Raw genomic sequence first — 22,170 nt, 5'->3', positions numbered from 1 at the left:
CTGAAGTAGGGCCTTAACAATGAAAAAAAAAAAGCATCTCCTATAATCCAAAATCTTACTACAAGAACAGTTTGGCCATCCTCCCACACCAACAAGTTCTAAGGGTCCGTTCTGCACATCAGAAATAAACACAGGTGAAAGTTGATTGAGTACCAGAGGGCCAGAAGAATTCCTATGACTCTGTTCTTGCTTTTGTGGGTGTAAGTCAAATATCCTACTTGGGACAGGCCAGCTGTGGTAATTACACGTGTCAAGGATTTAATGTGCTTATTTGCCTTTTCTTTGTCAAGAACCATAACAGTATGTCCCTCTTACTTCAGACTCTCTCTACTTCCTCAGCTAAGCACATGAAAAGCAATATCTCTCACATGTAGGTTATTCACAAGGATAGTTTGCGAAAGGGCATCAAGATGAATAAGGATGTAATGTCATCGCAGCAGTGAGAACGGGTGAATGCTGATACCATGTGCGTTTTGGAGCATTATTTCCCATTTCAATCCCCTTGTTAGATTCTGTTAGGATGTATTACGTAACTGGGTACCACATACTTTAATGATATGAGCTGTGGATGCTGGAGTCTGGTGTATTTCTCTGAGTGTGCTCCTGCTTATGGAAATCTGTTGATGAAGCTGTATGGCTGCAGTGCTGCTTTCAAGGGCTCAGGTGCCAGATTTTTTAGCACTTAGGACAGCCAGTCTTCCCTCTGTTTTTCTCTTGATTCATCCCTGTCTGAATAGGGCCTTGACCCTTTCACTGTAGAAACCACAGCCACTTCACCTTGAAGGAATAATTACCTTAATTGAAACAACCATTACATATGAATGCACAGGAGTGTCCTGATTTTCATAGACCCTGGGCAGAAACATGCAGGTCTGAAAGTGTTTGGTGGTTGGCACTAGTAACTGGGTTGCAAAATTAGGTTCTAACTCCTGACTCCACCCTCTTCCAGAAATACACCTCCAAGATCAGGCCTCAGACTGAGCAATAGCTGTTTTGGATGATGCTCCTTGCCTTTTTGTGAGATGATGGAGTATTTAAAGGTGTACACGGGGAAGAACTGACTTGTTTGCGACCTTCATAGCGTGCGCTTTGAAAGCCTTCCCAGTCTGTGGCTTGTTAGGGTGTGCAGGCCTGGTACGGCTCTGTGCCGTGGAGCGCTCAGCTGTGGGTTGGGTTCAGGATGCTGAGAACAGAGAACAGCTTGGATTTGTGAAGAGCTGAAGGGACCATGTAAATGTATGAAATGAAATGTAGAGCCAGATTTGCCGTGGCCACGTCCTGGTGCCAGGAAAGGTGTTCCCGCAGCGGCAGCACGGATTTCTGATACCGGCAGCAGCGCCTCATGCGCCCGGGGGCTGTGGGGCTCCGTGCGGTGAGGGGCTGAGGGCACAGCACGGCACGGAGGAGCGGGGCGGCCCCGAGCTGCGCTGGGGACAGGCGGACAGGAGGCTTCGTGGCGGCTGCGGCTCCTCACAGAGAGCGGAAGGGCAGCGGCATAGCCCGACGGAGCAGCGCGGAGCCGCGGCTGGGGAGGGCGGGGGGGTGCGGGAAAGGCTGCGCCGGGTTTGGGCAGTGCCGTGAGGGGCCGCGGTCGGCTTTGAGGGTCCTCGTGGGCCCCTCCAGCTCGGCACGCTCCGGGTTGCCATGAGCCTGGGACTCCCGCCCACCACCTCAGCGCGTCTCGGGACGCACGGAAGGCGCCAGAACGGGGAGCGCAAACCCCGCCCCGCGCGGCCGCAGCTCCGCGGCCCTCAGCGCCGGGCTCGGTGACGGGGCGGGGCCGCGCGCCTCATTGGCTCCCGGCGACGGCGGCGGGGCGGAGCCCGGAGGGGGTCTCGGAGGCGAAGCGGAGCGGAGCGGATCGTCGCGGGGCGCAGCGCAGCGCTGTGAGGCCGGCAGGATGCTGGAGATCCAGCTGGACGATGGCGGCGTGGGGGGGTACCCGGGCGACGACTATTGCTCGGGTTCGGTGATGTCGGAGCGGGTGTCGGGCCTGGCCAACAGCATCTACCGCGAGTTCGAGCGGCTCATCCACTGCTATGACGAGGAGGTGGTGAAGGAGCTGATGCCGCTGGTGGTGACGGTGCTGGAGAACCTGGACTCGGTGCTGACCGATAACCAGGAGCACGAGGTGGAGCTGGAGCTGCTGCGGGAGGACAACGAGCAGCTCCTCACGCAGTACGAGCGGGAGAAGGCGCTGCGCAAGCAGGCCGAGGAGGTGAGCCGGCCCGAGGGCCGCCGGCCCCGGCCTCCATCTTGTGCGCGGCGCCGAGCCGGGCGGTGCGATGCGATGCGCTGCGATGCGATGCGCTGCGATGCGCTGCGATGCGGGCGGGGGGGGGGCGCGCGTCCCCTGGGCGGCGAGAGCCGGCGGCCGCCCCGAAGGTGCCGCGCATCGCAGGCCGCGCTCCCCGCCCCGCTCCCGTCCGCTGCTCCCCGGCCCGGGGCGGCCGATGGGGGACGGCCGCGGGGGTCGGCGCACTCCGGTTCTCCCGTATCGGCGGGCGCGGCCCGCGTGAAAGGGAATGGGAATAACCCCGCGTGGCTGCGGTGCCACGGGTTCGAATAGCAGCGGCAAGCGATGACTTGAAAAGTCCTGCTGGTTTCTGGTTTGAAACGCGACCCTTAAATTGTTAATTTCTTCCCTGTGCTTCTCCCCCGTAGAAATGGTGGCCCGTCTCATTTCAGTAGGCTGCACGCAGGCAGACGCCGCTGTTCGGAGCCCCCTGCCAGGTCAGCGGGTCCCAAGGCTCCCGGCGCTGCGCCGGGCTCCGTGCGGGCTGTGGGAGCGCGGCCCGGGGGGGCGGCCGGCCTCAGGTCAGCGCCTCGGGCGGGGACAAAGGAGAGGAGGTGACGTGCGCCGCTCTCTCCCTGTGCGCCCGATTCTGCTGAAAGCACGAGCATCTTGGCTGTAGGCGAGGCCTGCCAGCCCTGGCCTCCAGAAGCTGCGGTCTGTGCACTGAGCTAAAAGCATTGATGGTGCTGGAAGTCCACCGCCCACCATGTCATCCTCATTTCTTTACAAAACTACTGAAAAAGGAATATATATTTGCTGTGTTTTAAGTTAGGAAAGAGGATTTCGGTTTCAGGAGTCTTGCTAAGAGTCAGGTTTTGATTTGCTTAAATGTAGTAAATGAAATATCTTCGGAACTCCAGGGCGGCGTAAAGCACTGTGCAGTATTTTAATGGAGGTGTTCTGGTTGCTGAATAATGATGTGCAGGAATCTTGCTAGCTGGATGCTGAGAAGGACTTGAGCCCAGGATGCTTATTGTCCATTACTAATACTGAGAGCTATAACCAGGCCTTAAGTTTTAAGTATGTGTTAATAAATCTTACAGCTGATCTTTTCAAATTCTCATGAAGGCATGTGGGGATTGAAAAATGATACCCAGTGCGCAGGATTTCATTCCATAGAGCCAGTATTCTGTAGCTTCTGAGAATTAAATACGTGGAAATGCGCTATTCATGGGGTGGAATGGGACTTGAGGTGTGGAGTGGAACAGCCCGATGGAATGAGCTTGCATCTTTGGACTTGCATCTTTCTGCTCTCGGCATAGCAGGTACAGGGTGTGCTTCTTTCGAGTGTGCCTGTTCCTGGAAGCAGATGTGGTGACAATACTTACATCCCCTGCAGGGACACTCGGGGTCCACAGCAGAGTGCTATTGGCAGACATATAAAAAGCACTCTGTCATCCTCAGGCGCATCTGAGCTGAATGGGCAAAAAAAGTATCTGCAGAGAGCCTTGTTAGCAGAAAGGAATAGATAATGTGCTTCTTATGAGAACAAATGAGTTTTGTCCCTCTACATAGCCTCTGTTATCAGCTCATGTATGTAAAATGCAGCTATTACTTCCCTTTGCACTTGCCTGCACCTGTAAGCCTCTTACTGTGCAGTAGATTAATTGTTATGGAAGTGAAAATCTCTGCATGTTACAGAGAATTCTGCTGTTCATCAGCTAATAGTAAGCAGAGAAATGCTTTCCCTATCAGAGCGTGCCTTGCAGTTCTGTAGCAGGGAAACCCATCTCCGTCCCTGTGCAGCATTCAGTGCTGTGTGCTTTGCCTGTGCAGCTCCTGGGTCTGCAGCTTCCAGTGCCACCTTCACTGGAGGATCCTCCTCTGGGAGCGAGGTTTAATCCCTCACTCTTGATTTCTCTGCATGTATCATTCAGCAACATTTCAACAACTAAAGTAACACTGGGATGCTGGGCGTTGATCAAAAAGTAATTTGTTCTTCTATTGCAATATCATGTCGAAAGAGCTGGGCTTCTAATTACACTGTTAGTTCATTGATTTTAAGTGAAATAAAACCAGAAGTGGATGTTTTTCTCTGGCATAAAAATTGAGTGTCGTATCCTCTTGTTACCGCTACAGCAGAACCACCCAATCATGCTTTTACATAAGTGTGTAGGGACTGTGCATATAGCTGTGTCCTGTTAAATTAGGGCTGTTTGCACAGCCTTCGTTTCCCTTCCACTGCGCTCTGAAGGAATGATTTCTGTCTCGGCTTTCTTCTTCTTCCATGTGTTTCCCCAAGATGGTTGTATACGATATCTTTTAAAACAAACTGCCAAAAGCAAAGCTTTTCTAGACATTTTGACTGCAGAGTGACTCAATATTTTCCACTTGCCCTAAAATAGGGCAGCAGAAGCACCTGGACAAGAGCATTGAAATCAGAAGTTCCTTGAAATGAAGCAGTGCTGTCAGTCTGTGATCGCGAGGCTTAGAACATAACATTTGTTTTCCTTGACCTCCAAACTACTGAAGATGTGGAACGGCATCAGATTTTTGGTATTTTTGTGTTCTTCCATCTTTGTGTTTGTATTGTGTGAGTGTAGGGTAATGACTGATCATATGGCACATTTGCAGAACTGCAGCACAGGCTGTCCAGAGAACTGGGGGTGCCCACGGGCTGGCTGGATAGGGCCCTGCTCTATGGGTGGGACTGGGTGCTCCTCATGTTCTCTTCCAGCCCAAACCAGTCGATGATTATGTATTTGTTTATCTTGAGATGAAGTTCCTGTGGATGCTTTCAGGCTCATGCCCCCAGTAACTTAGGAAGGCAGTAACCACTCTCAGGATGTGAGAAACACTCAGAATCAATAATTTTTTGTCAGGCAAAGATCTTTGTGAAGGAGGAAGTGTATTCATTATTGCAGTAATGGGGCACAGCCCTTTATGGCAAGGGAGGAATTGTGCAACTTATCACAGAAATTCACTCCGTTAAATATTCTCACTCCAACACCTCTCCTGTCGCTCACTGGTTGACCGTATCAAGCTCATAGTCTTTCCAATGTGATTGCTAAAATATTTTTCTATATCAATTTATCATCCACGTGTTCTTTCATCTTTCAGTGGGGAACAAGCAAACAATGCATTCTAGACCCCCTCCATTTTTCAAGGGTGACTGGAGGGCAGTGCATATTGGGCCCACCTGCACTTCTTCATTTATCAAGGGGACAGGAGGACAATGCATGCTAGATTCGCCCTCTCTGTTACCTTGTCCTGGTCTAGGTATTCTGGCAACCAAGCTACTTGGAAGGCTTACTCTACCCTGTACTAAGCTATGTCCCAATGATTCGTTGTGAACAACAATCCCTGCAGCCATTTTGTAAGAAAGTTTAGCAAAAGTCTGTATCTTAGTTAGCATTGCTCTACTGCAAAACACAGTTTACTTCTCACAAGGAGATGTTTTGCCGTTGGACGGGACCAGCACTAAGGTCACAGGCACCAACTTAAAGAAGCATGTTTACTTAAGTTTAAAGCAGCGAAATAATCAACTTTTACAAGGGTAGATAATGGCAGAACAAGGGGAAATGGTGTTAAGTTGAAGGAGGGAAGGTTCAGGTTGGATGTCAGGGGAAATTCTTTACAGAGGGAGTGGTGAGGTGCTGGAACAGCTGCTCAGAGAGGCTGTGGATGCCCCGTCCATGGAGGTGTTCGAAGACAGGCTGGATGTGGCCCTGGGCAGCCTGGTCTGGTATTAAATGTGGAGGTTGGTGGCCCTGCATACGGTGGGGGGGGTTGGAATTCAGAGCTTTATGATCCTTGAGGTCCCTTCCAACTCAAGTCGTCTGTGATTAAGTGAGATGATACAGCAAGAATAATACAGAGGGAGGCAACGCACGTAGCCATTACTGCGTGAGGATAGCAATAGTGATAAACAAAGATGCGTCACCAATTGCCTGAATATTTCACCATCATCCAGATCTCCAGTTGCTGGGAGCCCCAGTTGCAGTGACGGCTTGGAGAGCCCTTCCCTGTAGCTGGGGGGCCCTATGCAGTACATCTGCTCATAGATGAAGTCTCCAGTTTTGCTAACAGAGGATCCAGCTGTTATATTGTTGAATAAACAAATTTATATGACAGGCAGAAACATAGAATCACAGAATGACTTGAGATGGAAGGGACCCCAAAGGTTATCAAGTTCCAACTCCCCCTGCCACGGGCAGGGCCACCAACCTCCACATCTGGTACTGGACCAGGTTGCCCAGGGCTCCATCCAGCCTGGTCTTGAACACCTCCAGCAAAGGGGCATCCACAGCCTCTCTTGGAATATTTGGTTTCATTCTCTCTTGGATTCTACCTCAAACCCAGCTAGGGCTCAAGGAGGAGCCAAGGAAGTTTGTGTACTAGTAGGCCTTGACACAACGATTCTAAACGAGGAAAGGTTAATATATCTTCATAACGCTTTTCTAAGCTACATCTCTTGCTAATGAGAGGTTTTGTCCAAGATATTTTACTAATTACCGTAAGTATTTGTCCAACTTATTTTGCTAATTAGCATATATATTTGGCTAATGGTCAGATACTGATGATATATAATGCTGAGTTGTGATATTCATCTAGAAGTCAATTTTGGTTCAAGGCCTGCTGTTCAGGCCTTAGTACTTCAGGAGAGCGGAAAGGAATGGTATCACTTTTTGGTGGCAGTCAGAAGGCCTGGTGGAGAAAGGTCTGGTGAGGGCCCTGCCTGTGGAGCAGGCTGCAGGGCACCTGCATGGCCCTGAGCTCATGGCGTGGCACCAGCCTGTGCCTGCTGCCTGCTCGGTGTGCTCAGAGCTCTGACAGGTGAGCAGGGACCATGGGTGTGCTAGCAGAAATCCCCACGGAAAACCGGATTTATTTTGTCCAATGTTAACAATTTTTGATTTATGTAAACCTGGATTCTTCTTTGCTTGCCAGGAAAGTGTGGTGTGCTCAAAGTACTGGCTTCCACAGGGGTTGTTGGGACCCCAGCTGTTAGGTGAGCACGAGTGTATGTGCAGGTGGAAGCTCCCACAGGCCGTGTGGCCTTGGGGCTGCTGGTTTGTGGGGCACAGAGGGCCAGCGAGGGGCTCTGCCAGGTTGGGCTGGCTCCGGCTGTCGTGTGGCATGCACAGTGCTCTGCTGCCACTTCACCTCCAGCACATGGTGGCTGACCGGATCCAGTGGGCTGACAGCAAAGCAGTGTTTTGTCCAGTGGGTGGTTTGCAGCATCAGTTGATACTCAGTAGAATTTTTTAAAACAAATGTTAATGTTAACTTAATATGCACATTGATACAGTACAAAAAGAAGTACCTGGTGCTGCTTAGTAGATCTGGCTCCCTAATAAAAGGCTTTTACAGTTAATGCTCTGTACGGGGCACCTGGTGCCACCTCCTTTGGAAAACAGTAGAAGAAATAGAAATCGAGGGCTCTGTAAATGTGGGGGCAGTCTGCACGTGACCCTTCTGCTCACAGCAGGGGTCTGATTCCAGGCCACAGCTGTGGGCACTGCCTGTGTTCAGCTGCAGGAGCATGGAGCCAGGCACTGGTGCAGTGCTGCAGTTGGCAGCGGCTGCTGTGGGAGTCAAAGCCCTGTCTGGTCTACCTGGCACCTGCAGGTGCTTGGATGGAGTGGGTGTCATCCTTTCCCCTTCAAAAGTGCTGTCATGTTGCTGTGGCCGTTGGTTCATCTTTATGGCTTGCTATCTGCGTTGTTGTTGTGCAGTAAAAGCACTTTTGCTTGCTAGCTGGAGATGCTTCCAGTGTTTTGTTTGAAAATCGGTGGTCAGCACTTTGGCAAAAAGTGGTCCTTGGAGAGATGCAGGCTGTAGCTGCCACAGGTTTCTGTGTGGCTTGAGGTCATTGAAGAACTGTTCAGCTGGGTGGCAAGTTCACTAGCTTGTGTCTGCATCTTTATGTCTGCTACATAAAGGCTTATGAGAACTGCCCTCAGCCCAGCATAAAGGGTGCTTTAAGCACAGTCCCTCCCTCCTTGGTTAATTCCCTTACCAACGTGATGGAAGAGAGCTCTGTACACAGCCATCTGCTGTTCTCTGCTGTGAATGCTTTCCCTGCTCTGCCTTGTATGCTGGAACAGTGGCAGTCTGGGAGGGCACTGTCTGTTGCCCCACCCTGAAATCCAAACTCGAAATGAGCTGATGGATGGGAGCTGATGGATGGGAGCCTCAGGAGCTTCATGGCGACCTCACAGCGTCGGAGGAGGGGAAGCATTCAGGAATAGCAGATGCAGATGAGGGCTTTGCTTATCATGTGGGTCCTTTCCACTGTGTTGGCAAATGTGGAATGCAGGCTGACTTCACAACTGTCCATGTATGAGACCTGTCTTTGTGTTCTTTAGATGCTGCTCTTCCATTCCTGATGCCTGAGGGTAGTGTCAGGTTTTGCTAAAACAATGAGCAGCAGAATTTGTAATTATTGGAGGATTCTTCCAATTTAATGAGAAAATGCTTTCGCTGTTGTCTTAATTTACAAAAGCTGTCGATCCTGAAGAAACTGGATTCTCTTTTTTTCTTGAAGAATACTGTAATATTGCAATGATATTTTTCTAATGAGCCTGCAGTTATTAGGTGTTGTATTTCTGATGCCTGCCTCCTTACTCATGGTATGGTGAGATATCCATTTAATTGTTCAGACTTGAGAGGCAGTGCAAGTGAGCAGAGGGATCACCTGCATTGTGGTGGGACAGCATTTCGGTCACAGGGCACTGATTGTCATGTCTCATATTTCTGTTGTATCTTTTGTCAGGGATAGAACTTGAATGTGATTCATGGTATTGCGAATGATGATTAAAACAGAATGTTAAGGGTACTAAAAACTGACTCCATTTATTAAAAAGGTTGAGACAGCAATGTTTCTGGAGAACCCTGTTTCAAATTCATAGCTACGTAGGCAAGCACTGGTTCTAACAGTTTGAATTTTCTCCTTTCTTAGCTAGCAAGTTCACTTTGCCATTTATCTTTATCAGCAGTCAGACCCTCGCTATTGATTTGGCCTTCACTCCACTTGTCCACTCTGGGAAAGTCAGAAATCTTTTTTTCAGAGCATTCAGAGCATGTCTTTACTTACAGAAAATGCAGCGATGAAACCAAATAGGGTTACAAGCTGGAGATTTGACTTTCCATTACCCGTGTTCTGCTACAGCCCTGGGATCAAAGGTAAAGCAAATAATAATGATAGAAATATTTCATTCCTTCCCCTGAAGATGAACAAGGAGCATTCACTGGGAAATAAGTAAATGGCATTTTGTATGTTTTATTGTGAGGCCAGAAGACTGCCTCTTCAAGCTTAAGGACTATTCACTGCTGTTTTCTGCTGCTGCTTTTCCCCCAAATGTCTTCCCTCAATGCTATGAGGGAAGCTCCCGCCTGCAGAAGCCGAGGAGTGGGCCACTTGTCCTTCTCCCACAGGATGGTTTTAAATGAAGGCAGTCAGCTTTTTTATTTGCTTTGTTAGTATTTATTTTTTCTTAGTTTTTATTTGCTTTCTTAGTAGTGCACCACTTGCTCTGAAGAAGTGGTTGCATGGTAGGCTGTGTGTCTGGGCTGAGGAGTGACCCAAATGCCAGCTGATGGCAGAGCAGCCCCTTAGCAAATACGGAACATGTCCTGTGACCCCATTTTCCATGGGATTCTTCTTTTCCCCCAGAGGGTGGTGAGGCACTGGAACAGGTTGTCCAAGGAGGCTGTGGATGCCCCATCCCTGCAGGCATTCAAGGCCAGGCTGGATGTGGCTCTGGGCAGCCTGGGCTTCTGGTTGGCGACCTGCACTCAGCAGGGGGTTGGAACTGGATGAGCATCGTGCTCCTTAGCAACCCAGGGCATTCTGTGATTCTGCAATTCTGTGATTGGTGGCAGACCTCTTGGCTCTGGCTTTGCAATGCATGACAGTGCAGGAGGGAGATGTGCCATTCTGTTGGGGAAAAACCAGGCTAGTCTGATACAGGGGTACAGAGGGCTTAACTATAGCGATTTCCCAACAGAGATATTCAAGTAAATACAGTCAGAACTTAACTACAAATTAGATAATTTATTCTGCAGTCTTTTGGGAGAGAGCAGTGCGTGCTTGGAGGTGTGCACATAGAAGGATTGTTCTGAAGTCTGTGGATGGTTGTTTCAATATTACATTTGATGAGCTCTGTAAATATCAAGTGGATCAAATGCTGATTTAAGAAGTAAAAAGCAAGACATAATGCTTTGGGGTTAGGTGGAGGAAAAACGCTCTTGGAAACACAGAAGCAGCATGTCCTTCTCTCGTCACTCTTGATTTTTTCCCCTCTAAGATGTTTCTGTGCAGAACGTGTCTGCTGAGCAGAAATTACAGATTTGTTTAACGTATTAGAGATGTTCAGATCTGGCAGACAGTTGTTGGAAAAGTATTTGCTCAATACAATTAGTTATTGTAAAGGTTTCTGATGGATTATATGAATTCTACGCTGATTTGATGAAGTACATTTGAAGTCTCTTCATTTCACAAGTTTTATCCATCTTATGAAAATTAGCAGACTGGTTTGTGGTGGCCTCATGTACCATATATATATATATCTGACTAAGTTCATTATGAGGCATCAGGCTCTTAAAATGTAATGCCTGTCTGGGCCCTATGGTAAGTTCATTCATTCCCAGTAATGTTAGGGGGAAAAGTCTGTATCCAAACATGGATTCTTCATGCTTAGGTTCTTCATCTTCTTTACGTCACTTAAGCTTATGACACTTATTAATATTCATAAGCAGCACATGTTATTAAAAGATACCTTTAAAGTAAAGCTGTTTTGAGCAAGCAATATGATTTTTTTTTTTATTTAAAGATCAATTTGAGGTAATGTGGATGACTGCTGACGATGATCTGGGCTGATGGTCAGGTCTCCTCGTAGCACATTTACCAGCAGCAGTCAGACAGTAATCCCTGTGTATGCCACGGAGAAACTGAGCAGTCTGCTTTGCAGTCGTTGGCTTGGGTGACTCTGCTGGTGGATTTCTCAAGGATGTTTTTGGGACACGCAAGGTACACTGCTAGATATATGGACTTGTTTTTTGGGTTTCAGGAGGTGCAGTTGTAAGGGGAAAGCTGAGAAGATCTGGTGTATGGGAAATGTTGAGTCATGGCCTGAACCACTGATGGAGCACCTGGGGAAAGGACCTGGCCAGCCCTGGCAGCACAGGTGAATGCAATTCAGCTGTGTGAGCAGAAGGGGTGGAGCCTGGCTGCACCTCTCTTAGACCTCATTTACGGGGTTAATTGCCACTGGGAAAGGATTTCTTTTTGGAGATCCCTTCTTGGTGGAGCTTTCTTCTGTGAACCTGGAGTCTTTTGGTATGGGTGAACAATCTTCTTCCTTTATGGCTCCTTTCTATCGTGCTGGCTTTTCTGTCATCGCACCATTGTTGTAATGCTCTTCCTATTGTCTTGATCTGTCCAATTGCTACAATCTGGGAATATTCAATTGCTGCTATTGCAAATAAAATAACCACAATGTCTTTAATTTCAAGAAAAATCCCACTATCTGTCTTCACAGAGCTGCAGTTGCACAGGTGGCAGCTTTCTGAGGGATGTGGGTTTGTACCCCACAGAGGCACGTGTGGTCCTCCTGCCCCTGTCCTGAAGGGAGGGTGATGATGGAGAGGAGTTGCCTTGCATCCCCTTTGCAGCTCATACTTCAGCACTGAGGCCATTGCTGTGGGTGCAGCCTGTGGAAGGCTGGTGACTGTCTCCCTCCTCACCCACTTCCCCTGATTCTGAGGGCTCTGCTCAAAGCAAGATGTCATCCTCATCTGGGCCTGGCGAAGTCAGCATTATGCTTCTTTTTTGCTCCTGTTCTAATTGGGGTTTGGCCGTCCCCACCTCAGCGTGCTGCTCTGTGAGACAGATGCTGGATGCTTGGTGCTGGAGCAAAGTGCACATCTGCAGGAGGACAGGAGCTCAGTGTCAGAGCTGCACTGCTGCCCCCCCCTCTGCCTGCATTGCCTGTCAGACGTGAGCCAAGTTCCTTCCTGGAGGTAATGATACATCAGACTTCTGTCTTCAATTAGGATTTACAATAAACTAATCTGTAAGTGATTGAATTTTTTTTCCCACTGTATGCCACTCAGGGGCACGTTTCCTTTTTGCTTCTTCTTTCAGAGAGCTAACACTTAATGATTTTTGGAATTTGGTAGTTAAGTGGGCTGAAAAAATTCACATGCAATGCATTTCTGAAGAGCACGCTCAAAAGAAACGTACAGTATTGCGTGACACATTTGGAACTCTGTTGTGGAAAGGTACCTTTCCTTTCCCTCTGCAGGGAAAGGTGTCAATTTGAGATATTTCATGGTTCTTCTTCACCCATCAGTTAGAGCTTAGGAAAAAAAAAATGATTTGGTGGAACTAAAACTGAATCATTTTTGTCTACTTGGTTGTTTCTCGATGTAAATTAGATTATGTCTTGCAAAAGCAGGACATAAGGAGCATCCAAGCTCAGCATGTCACAGCAAACCTGTGAGAATGATGGGAAGCACGTGTGCATGCAGACATGCAGATGTGTGTGCAGATGTGGCCGTGTGCAAGACATGGAGGCAGCAAGGTGCTGGTGCTGACAGGACACTGCTCCTGCACCTGGCCCTGGCCCTTCCCTCTTTAGTTTGGAGCTGCAATTTGGGAAATAGGGCTCTGTTTTCAGGAGGAATTGTAATGGTTTGAGGAATGAATATGCAGAGTTTGTGGTATTTGTTGTACAGCTGTCTCTGGTGATAAAACTAAGAGGATTCTGTTTCTCTCAGCATCTTATTTGGTGCATGTCATCTCCTCTGATGTTACTTAGGGAAACCATATAGGCTGTTTCAGAGCTAACTTAAAGCAAGCAGGTTCAGAACTAAGATATTATCAAGGAACAGATACATTTAAGTAGCTTTTTTCTTGGCAAATATGAAGGAGTTTTGTGTTTTGTGGTGATGCAGTGATGCTCAGTGTTGGTGTGTGCCTGGCAGGGCACGCTGCTGGCTCACGATCAACTTGTACCAGAGCCTCCAGGTCTCCTTTCTGGGGCATTCCCCAGCATTCAGCTCCCACTCAGTGTACAGAGCTGGTGCTGCCCTCTCCCAATGCAGAATATAGCACTTCTCTTGCTAAACCTCATGTGGCTGCTGATGCACATCCCTCTAATTTGTCAAGATCTCGCTGCAAGGCCTCTCTACCCTCAAGGGAATCAACAGCTCCCACTAATTTAGTAACATCTGCAGCTTATGTATAAGACCTTGCATAGTAATTTTTTCTCTGTAACTGTTTTGTCTCTGGTGTTAGGAAGACACCCACTTGTACAGGAGCATAGCACTGGAAGGGACTTGCTGACTCAACATGTCCAGTCTCAGTATTGCAGGCAATTGCATTACATAAGCTGTTTCATAAATTTATCAAGCTTTGTCTTAAAACCTTTAGTTAAATCTCTTGCTTCTACTCTTCTAAAAGCAACTGCCTTCTGAATTCCACTTGTTTGTTTTTTGTTTTTTTTTTTAACTTGCCACCTCTTTTTACTGGTTTGTTCTTGTGCCAGCATTGTCTTTTGCTCTAAGTAACTTCTGCCCCCATCAAATATTTATGCCTTTGATGTATTAATAGAAACCAATCCAGCCTTTGGTCTCCATTGGCTTGGCAGTGCAAGCCAAGCTCTGCTTGCTGCCCGCTGGAGAAGGGGCAGTTTGGAGTGCCACATAGAGGTATTTGTGCAGCTGCCTGCTGACACAGTCAGCCTCAGCTTCCCTCATCCCTGTGTGATTTGGTGACACTTTACCATGCTTGGCTTGATCCTCCCTGAGCATTGCAGCTGCCTGCTGCAGTAGCAGGTGGCTTTCCTGGAAGGCTTTAGCAGTGTGGTAGCATGAATGGATGTACTGGAGTGTTGCATTGTTCAAAATCAGAATGGTAGGATTTATCACGGGTGATCACTGCCTGTTCACCTGTGTGACATCCTGCTGGCTGGAGGTGGCAGCACATCTGTCTCCCTCCTCACGCTGTGTTGCAGTGGCCTGGGGCACATAATTGCTCTGTGTTCAGCTCTTTTCTCTCAAGACTTCTCACTGCAGTCAAAATGTTTGCCATTATGTGCATGCCCTTGCTTAGTCCCAGTACCTCTCTGGCCATCAGCATCATTTAGTTCCCCCTGTGTGATGTTTTGATTCTCTTCATGAGTGGCATCTCCCTGTCTTGTGTCATCTGCTGCACTTGACTAGCACCTCCTGTCTTGTCAGCCCCACTTACAAGGCTGTCTGTGCTGCCTCTGTGTTCCTCTACAGCACTGAGAGCAGAGCTGTGTCAGGGCTGGGAGTTGGGAAGAGCCCCTCTGTCTGCTTGGCTCTGTTGTAACACCAGGCCTGCTTTGTGGAGAGCATCTGAAAAGCAGAACTATCTCATTCTTGAAAAGAAGGCTCAGATCCCTTGGAATAGGAATTCGGGGGATAGTTCTGTTGATATATGCCAAAATAACAGAATTTCATTTTACAGAAGCATTCAAATATCAATATACAACTATAAAGTAGCTAACGTGTAAAAGATGTATCTGTGAATCCTTGAAATTAGCAACAGAAGCAAAAGCCTTTAAGTGCAGCAGTTGTCAAGAAAAGCTTATTTAACTATGATTGTGTGCTTTTGTGCAGGTGGAAATGTTTCTTCAGAAGAGTATTCCTCTTTGAGGATAGCAAAGATCTGAGCATCGGTGCAGCTCAGAGCATAGTACTGTGTCCTGCTGGGCAAGCAAATTCTGCAGTTTAGCTCAAAATATGATTAAAATGGCTTTACAGTGTACCAGAAAAAATGGGGAGGGGTTGTTCTCAATGCTCTTATGGTAATTTAGCTGTTTTACTAATGGCCTTTTTCACTGTCAGCTTCACTCGAAGTCAGAGACCTCAGCCGAGTCTGTGTTCAATGTTTTAGTGTTATAAATTTGTGTAAGGATCTTCACATGAATTGGTGTTCTGTGTCATGAATATTCAATGCAGAAACATTCATACAGTCGTGGAATCATGAGTACAAAACAGTTGCTGGTCCCAAGGCTGGTGTGTGCCATAAGGTGTATTGTGGAACCGCTTTGAAGTTCAGGCAAAGCTCAGCAATGAAAATTTGTGAGAGTTCTGTACTGTGGCTGTTCCAACTGGAGCTTCATACCTGTGGGATACAGCAAAACATGGGGAACCCAAGCAGAGCATAAGGAGAGGTTTGAGAATGCCTTTGTTCTTTGCCAAGTCCTGTTGTAAGTACAGGATAGATTTCTTAGCAACCGTGAAATTTGAGATGATGAAGTGATTACCTGAGAATTTCAAGAAGCATAGGGTAGGCGAGTTCGGAATTGCTGATTGCTTCATTTCAGAGTTGCAGCTGAACTTTTTTCTCCAACAGATTATTTGCTACCAGAAGTTGTCTGTCTGCAGTTTCCATCGGTAACCTTACAGGAGTGTAATAGTTTGGGGGCTGATGGTTGGGTGTTTCTGTTTGTGTGAAAGTAAGTATATAAAAACTGTCCATGTTCTGATAGAAACTAGGAACGTTTTTACACAGTGGAGTCAAATTAACACTCCAGAAATGATATATACAAGATTCAGTTTCTTAATCACACCCTTTTGTTTTGTTATACAAGTAACTTAATTTTATACACATTCTATGTAAAATAGAGATCTGAACATCTATTTGTAGTGTGGAGTTGTTAACTATTTGTTGATTTTTTTTTTTATAGAGCTCTGTAAGAGAAGTAACTGAACCAATGGAGCTGAATTCAGAAAGTGAGAAGTAGGATTCTTTTTATCTTGATGATGGAAACTGGAAGTTTTTTCCTGACCAAGCCTGTTGTTTATGGCCACATCTATGAGAAGTGGCTTACTTTGAGCCATCTTCTTTCTAAATGTTAAAGTGGAAAGGTGTAGCTTTACTTTATTGAAGCTCTGACTTTGCTGTTTCACTTGAAATTGCCTGTAGAGTCGCTGCAGTAGGAAGCTGTGCCTTGTTGTTTGAATGTCAAATGCCATGCTGTAGGCAGCTGCCTCACAAGAAAGTAATCCTCCCTTTTTGAGCCTCGCGTTGAGTGAAGTGGGTTCTGTTAGGAGAGCAGAGCAATGACTTCACCTTGGGTAGCACCTTACCAGTCCCCTCCCCGTGAGTATAATGGCACTAGAAACTTAGTGTGGAACAGGTGAGAAGTCAGATAGCTGAGAATTGGCCTATTTCTGTGTCTGGCTTCCTGAGACAGAATACTGTCAACATGACTTCCCAAATTGCCAGTTAATCACTGCCCCAAATTGTGAGTTGAAGGCTGCATTGCCTCCCTAGCCCATAGGCTTCCTGCACGTGTGGAGCGCGGTGTGAGTCCTCACTGCCCTGCAGACAGCCCCCCCTCACAGGCAGCTGTGTCCGTCTCCAGCTGTCTCCAGCTGTTCTGCAGGGCACTGCAGCACTGCTCTCTGCCCAGCATGAGGGTGACGCTGGCTGAGCTGCTGCTGTTCCTGCTGGCGTCTGCTGCGTGCTGCCAGCCAGCCCAGATTAAGGCCTTGTAATAAGATTTCCGCATATATGCATATCTAGCTCACTCTGCTTGGTTTATTGTTAATATGATATGATGATTTCTGACTGCGTGCTACTATTTTTAGTCATTTTCTTCCTCTGAAAGCCAGAAATGCAGGAAGCTAAGCAATCTCCAGTGTAACACTGCTTTTCAGAGGAATACTCATTCTTTCACTTAAGATGATTTTATGCTGGATGTTTGTTGTTTAATGATGAGCGTGTGAGTCATGTTGGTTGTTGTATCCTGAATTGTTAGAGACCAGTTATCCTGCGTGAAATACAGGGAAAGACTCTAGCAAGATTAATGTTTCAGCTTTCTTAATAACTGTTTAAAAGTATCTGGTTCTTGTAACTGTTGAAAAATTATCCTTTGAAAGCAAGTATAAGGGTTCTGGAAAAAATAGTAATGCTGTGGTCAGCTTTGCTACACAGAACAGCTGAGAGTGGGCTGTTCTTCCAGTTCACCCGTCTATTTTATTGTAATGGGATTAAAAAAAGCAATATTTTCCCTTAAACATTGGAATTATCTGTTACATTTAATTTGTTTTCTAAAAATCTTTGCTACATCTCCATAAAAATAAAGATAGGAGCTGTGAAATAATTGAGGTGTTGGTCTGAACTGAGCTTCTTGCAGTGAGGTAACTGAAGAAAATGAACCAGAGCATCTGCCTCCGCATGTGAGATACCTCTTGATCTGCAGGACATCTCAGAGCATGAAGTTAAGCCCATATTTCCTAACCAGCGCTGTGGTTTTTTCTCTTGGCAGTGGTGAAGTGAAAGAAGGCAGTCAGCAAATGCAGCACTCACTGCTCTCTGTGAGTTCTCCTGGTCTTACCAGGGGTTGCCCCAGCCCAAATGCAACACCCCACATTTGGCTTTGTTGAACCTCATTATGTTCATGTGGCCCCACTTCTCAAGCCTGTCCAGGTCCCTCTGTTTTATCAACAGCCTTTATCCAATATAATGGTATCAGCAAACTTGCTGAGGGTGCACTTGAAACCCTTGTCTGTCATTGATAAAGATTGGAACAACACTGATTTCAAGAGAGACTCCTGAGGGATGCCACTTGTGATGTCTTCCACCTGGACATAGAGTCATTGGCCACAACCCTCTGGCTGTGACCATCCAGGCAATCCTTTATCTGTTGAATAGTCTACCTTTCAGATCTGTATTCTTCCACCTTAGAGGTAAGGATGTGATGTGGTACCATGCCAGAGGCCTTGCAGAAGTCTAGGTAGATCATTTGCTCTTCCATCTGGTGATGCCATCAGTCCATTGTGGAACTCCACCAGATTGGCCAGGCACGATCTGCCCTTGGTGAAGCCTTACAAAGCCTTACTGATTTTTAGTTCAGCCTCAAGAGAGGTGTTCAGCTTCATCTTTCTGCATCCGATTGCAGCATCTAGATAGGATTGGCAGTGCACAGTGTTAAAGGAAAAAGACAGAGTAAAATAAACCAGAGTGAAACAGAGGGATCATTTTCCTGTGATGCCTGCTTTATTTGTGAATGTACACATGGAAAAAAGGTGACTTTTGAATCAGTGTCTCCTCTGCCTGTTCATTTTCAGAGGGCTTAGAAAGGGTGAAATCTTTCTCTTTTGAGTTAGTGAGAACTTTCCCACAGCTCCAGTACAAGCAGGGTTGTACGCTACATGTTCATGTAGTCTAGTATTAAATGGGGAGATTGGTGGCCCTGCATGTGGCAGGAGGGTTGGAGATTCATGATTCTTGAAGTCCCTTCCATCCCTGGCCATTCTGTGTAATGAAAGAAATGGAAAATGTGAAATGAATGTGAATTCACTGAGTTGCATTCACTCAATAGTATGTTTTAAAACTAAGCACGACTGCTTCAGAGTCAGGTGATAAAAAAAATAACCAAAATTCACTATTCCTGAGTTGGAGGAGACCCACAGGGATCATCAACTTGCTGTCATCAAACCCCCAGCTCCTCTTCTGTGGGGCTGCTTGTCTCCCAGTCTGTGCACAGAGCCAGGGCTGCCCTGTCCCAGTGCAAATTCTGGTGCTTGGCTCTTGTTAGACTTCATGGTGTTGGTGATTGTTCATCCCTCTAGTTTTTCACCATCTCCCTGAGAGACCACTCCTCCCAAATTTAGGAATCTCCTGGACTGTTTCTATCAGCTGTGTGGTATTGTCAGTTAACATCTGGCTAGTTGAAGTCACCCGTAAGGACCGGGGTGGCTGATCTACAGGGCTCTCTTTGTTCCTTGAAGAACAATTCCTCCGTGTCCCTGTGCTTTCTGGGTGGCCGCTCCACAGCTTCCACTTTATTCTTGTCTTGACTTTCTGATGCATGGGGAGACGCTGGCTGAGAGATTCTGATGCAGGAACAGCTAAAAAGTGTTTTGGAGCCAGACAGAGTAAGGAGCCTTTGGTCCTTGTGCCCAAGAGCTGGTGTTCGATCTCTGTAGGAGACAGAGCAGGATATGCTGCAGTACGCTTACCTGAGATGTTCTTCCCTGAGAGCACTTAGAGTGGCATTAATTTTTAATATTGCTGTCTCTGTTTCTTCTCCAAGTGGTTAGCTGATTTCTAGTTTTCTGTTTCTTTGATTACTTTGAGATTGCAAGACAGACAGGAACTGAGTAAGAAGAGCCTTACTGTGGGACATTTAATCTTTCAGTCATTTTCTCTAAACTAAACCCAAGCAGCGGTAGCAAATCCAGGAATCCTATTAAAGTTGACCTACATAGTGGGAATAAAATTGGTCTCATGCCTTCTTTTGCTTTGAATGTTTTCCTTAATGCCAGTTAGTATTTCTGGCTACTATAAGCATAATTCCTGCCTGGCTGGGTGGCACATTCCTGGGTGAGGAACTGGGGAAAGCTGGGCCCCTCGAGCCAAGAAAGCTGTGCAGGAGTGAAAGCCAGGCAAGTGAGATGCAACAGGGATTTAGCAGTTGGCTGTAATTAGAAGTTTGTCAACAGAGCATTAGTGTGGAGCTCTTCCAGCAAATCCCTGAGAGGAGGCAGAGGAAAACACTTTTTTTCTTAGTATAGCTTCAACCAGTCCAAACCAAGTTAAATGGCCTCTTTAAGTCTGTTGTTCAGTGTGGCTATCTTGGTTAGAACTTTTTTTTTCTTCCTTTTTTTAGTCAGAGTTGAATGATACAGTTATTCTGGAAACCATATCACAGAATGGCCCTGGTTGGAAGGGACCTCCGGGATCATAAAGCTGATAAATCTGAATTCCATCCCCCCTCTCCCCCCCAGTGCCCTCTGCATGCAGGGCCACCAACGTCCACATTTCACAGCAGCCCAGACTGCCCAGGGCCCCATCCAACCTGGCCTTGAACACCTCCAGGGATGGACGGGGCATCACAGCCTCTCTGGGCAGCTGTTCCAGCACCTCACCGCTCTCTCTGCAAAGAACTTCCCCTGACATCCAACCTCAGTCTGCCCTCCCTCGACTTCAAACCATTTTCCCTTGTCCTGCTGTTATCCACCCTTTCCAAGAGTTGCCTCCCCTCCTGTCTGTAGGCTCCCTTTAGGTACTGCAGGCTGTAATGAGGTCACCCCCAGCCTTCTTTTCTCCATGCTGAACAAGCCCAGCTCCCTCAGCCTGTCATCATAGGTGCACCAGTCCTGCAGTATCTTTGTGGCTCTCCTCTGGACCCTCTCCAGCAGCTCTCTGTCTTTCTTGTACTGGGGGCCCAGACGTGGATACATTACTGGGGAATAGGAATTTCAAGAATAAGCCTGCCTTTCTCAGAGTCCATAAAGTGGTTTGCTGGTTGTCGGTTAGTGACTGCGTGGTTTTTATGTTGAATTGACATTTCAGAGAAAAAAAAATTAAAATTTTTTACAGACTCAAAATATAATGAAAAAAGGGGTATCGTGATACATCAGGGCAGAACGGAAAAGAAAGTTGAAGGCTCTGTAAGGATTAAAAGCACAGAGTGCAGGAGAATGAGGCATAGCCAAAATGCGCGTATGCTTTTCTGTAGATGCAGGTTTGTAGGAATAAAAAGTGTTTCCTTGTTGAGGTGAATTTACTGATGTCCAGAGAAGGCTGGCTGGGATTTCCTTCCTGCGAGGTCTCATCAGCCACTGCTTCCTTTCTGCACTGATTGAGGCGTAACTCAGCTTACAGAACTGAGAGAGTAAGACTCAAGTTTTTTTCAGCAACTCAGGAGTTTAGAAGTGCAATCCTTACAGAATCATCTCTTCCAAAGTTACTCTGTTTTTTGTCGTGTAACTCTCTATCCCTTATTTGATACATGCCTTTTCCCTAACCTCTGGTTGAAGATCTGGGAAGTGGAATGCAAAGATGACTGTGAGGTCTGATGGTTGTGGATAGGTTTTCCGCAAGGCTTGTATGTTTCCTGCAAAACTTAGGTGCAACATCATTTATAGTGGAGGTTTTCTGATGTCCGAAGGAGATTTCTGACATAGGCGCTTCTAAATGCGTGACTGTAGGCACAACATTCGTCTTTTCTGACATAAAACTAACAAGAGTCCAAATTCAGCCCAACGTGATGTATAAAGATGTTGCTGAAGATGATAGAATCTCATTGGTTTACATTATTTGCTTTGGACAGTAACTTATATCTTAATGATACACAGAATACATCTTTTACTTTGTTTTATAAGATACTATTTCTAGCTTGATTAAAGGCCGTTATACTACTTAAAGCACGTGGAGATTCTCATCTCTTGCTTTTTGTGTGCGTATGTATCCACACAACATGGGAGGAGAGGAGAGGAAAAGTCATATAGCACGAACACTTTATGTTTGTTCCTCATCCTTGCTTCCTTCTCTGGCTTTTTCCTGTCCAGAAGTTTATAGAGTTTGAAGATGCACTGGAACAGGAGAAGAAGGAGCTACAAATCCAAGTGGAACACCTTGAATTTCAGACTCGACAGTTGGAGCTGAAGACCAAAAACTATGCAGATCAGAGTAAGCAAAGTTGTGCACCAGTTATGATTATATAGTTTGCTTTCCGTGAGTATATACTTGCAGATATTTTTCATGTGCTCTTTTTTTTGTCATTTGTTTTAATGTAATTTATGCAAAGCCTGAAATCTTTGGCTGTCCCTTTCTTTGGTAGAAAATTCTGAGCCATCTACAGGGTGGATGTATCCACACTAGTTTAGTACAGGTTTCGTTGTTTCTCTTGCATGGAGCGTGATTAATCTCCCCAGCTGTAAGGTCTGGACCATTGCTGAAGATTTTGATATCTGATTTTTAGTTTCTCCTTGTACCTGAAAAGAACCTCCTATGTTTTTCATCATATAAATGAATGCATTTTGTTGGTTAAGGTTCCCATCACGTTCTGTCTAACACTCCTTCTACTGAAACAGCCAGAGTCACCCGCCCCAAATGATAATTTAAATTGTTGTCAAACCACCACACTTAAGAGGCACCA

General features: G+C 46.6%; 1 protein-coding gene across 1 annotated transcript in view; it reads left to right on the top strand.

The window, feature by feature from the left end:
- Positions 1-1,900: 1,900 nt before the first annotated feature.
- MAPK8IP3 (mitogen-activated protein kinase 8 interacting protein 3) overlaps positions 1,901-22,170 on the top strand; it is a gene marked incomplete at both ends in the record, with an annotated part of 70,400 nt that continues 50,130 nt past the window's right edge. Inside the window, 2 exon segments of the mRNA XM_079542970.1 lie at positions 1,901-2,218; positions 21,581-21,701. Of these exon segments, the coding sequence (XP_079399096.1) occupies positions 1,901-2,218; positions 21,581-21,701 (439 nt within the window).

The sequence above is a fragment of the Tetrao urogallus genome (genome assembly GCF_951394365.1).
Source record: "Tetrao urogallus genome assembly, chromosome: 15".
NCBI classification, from domain to species: Eukaryota; Metazoa; Chordata; class Aves; order Galliformes; family Phasianidae; genus Tetrao; species Tetrao urogallus.
The sequence above is the reverse complement of the archived record's forward strand: the minus strand, read 5'-3'. Positions and strand labels throughout refer to the sequence as shown.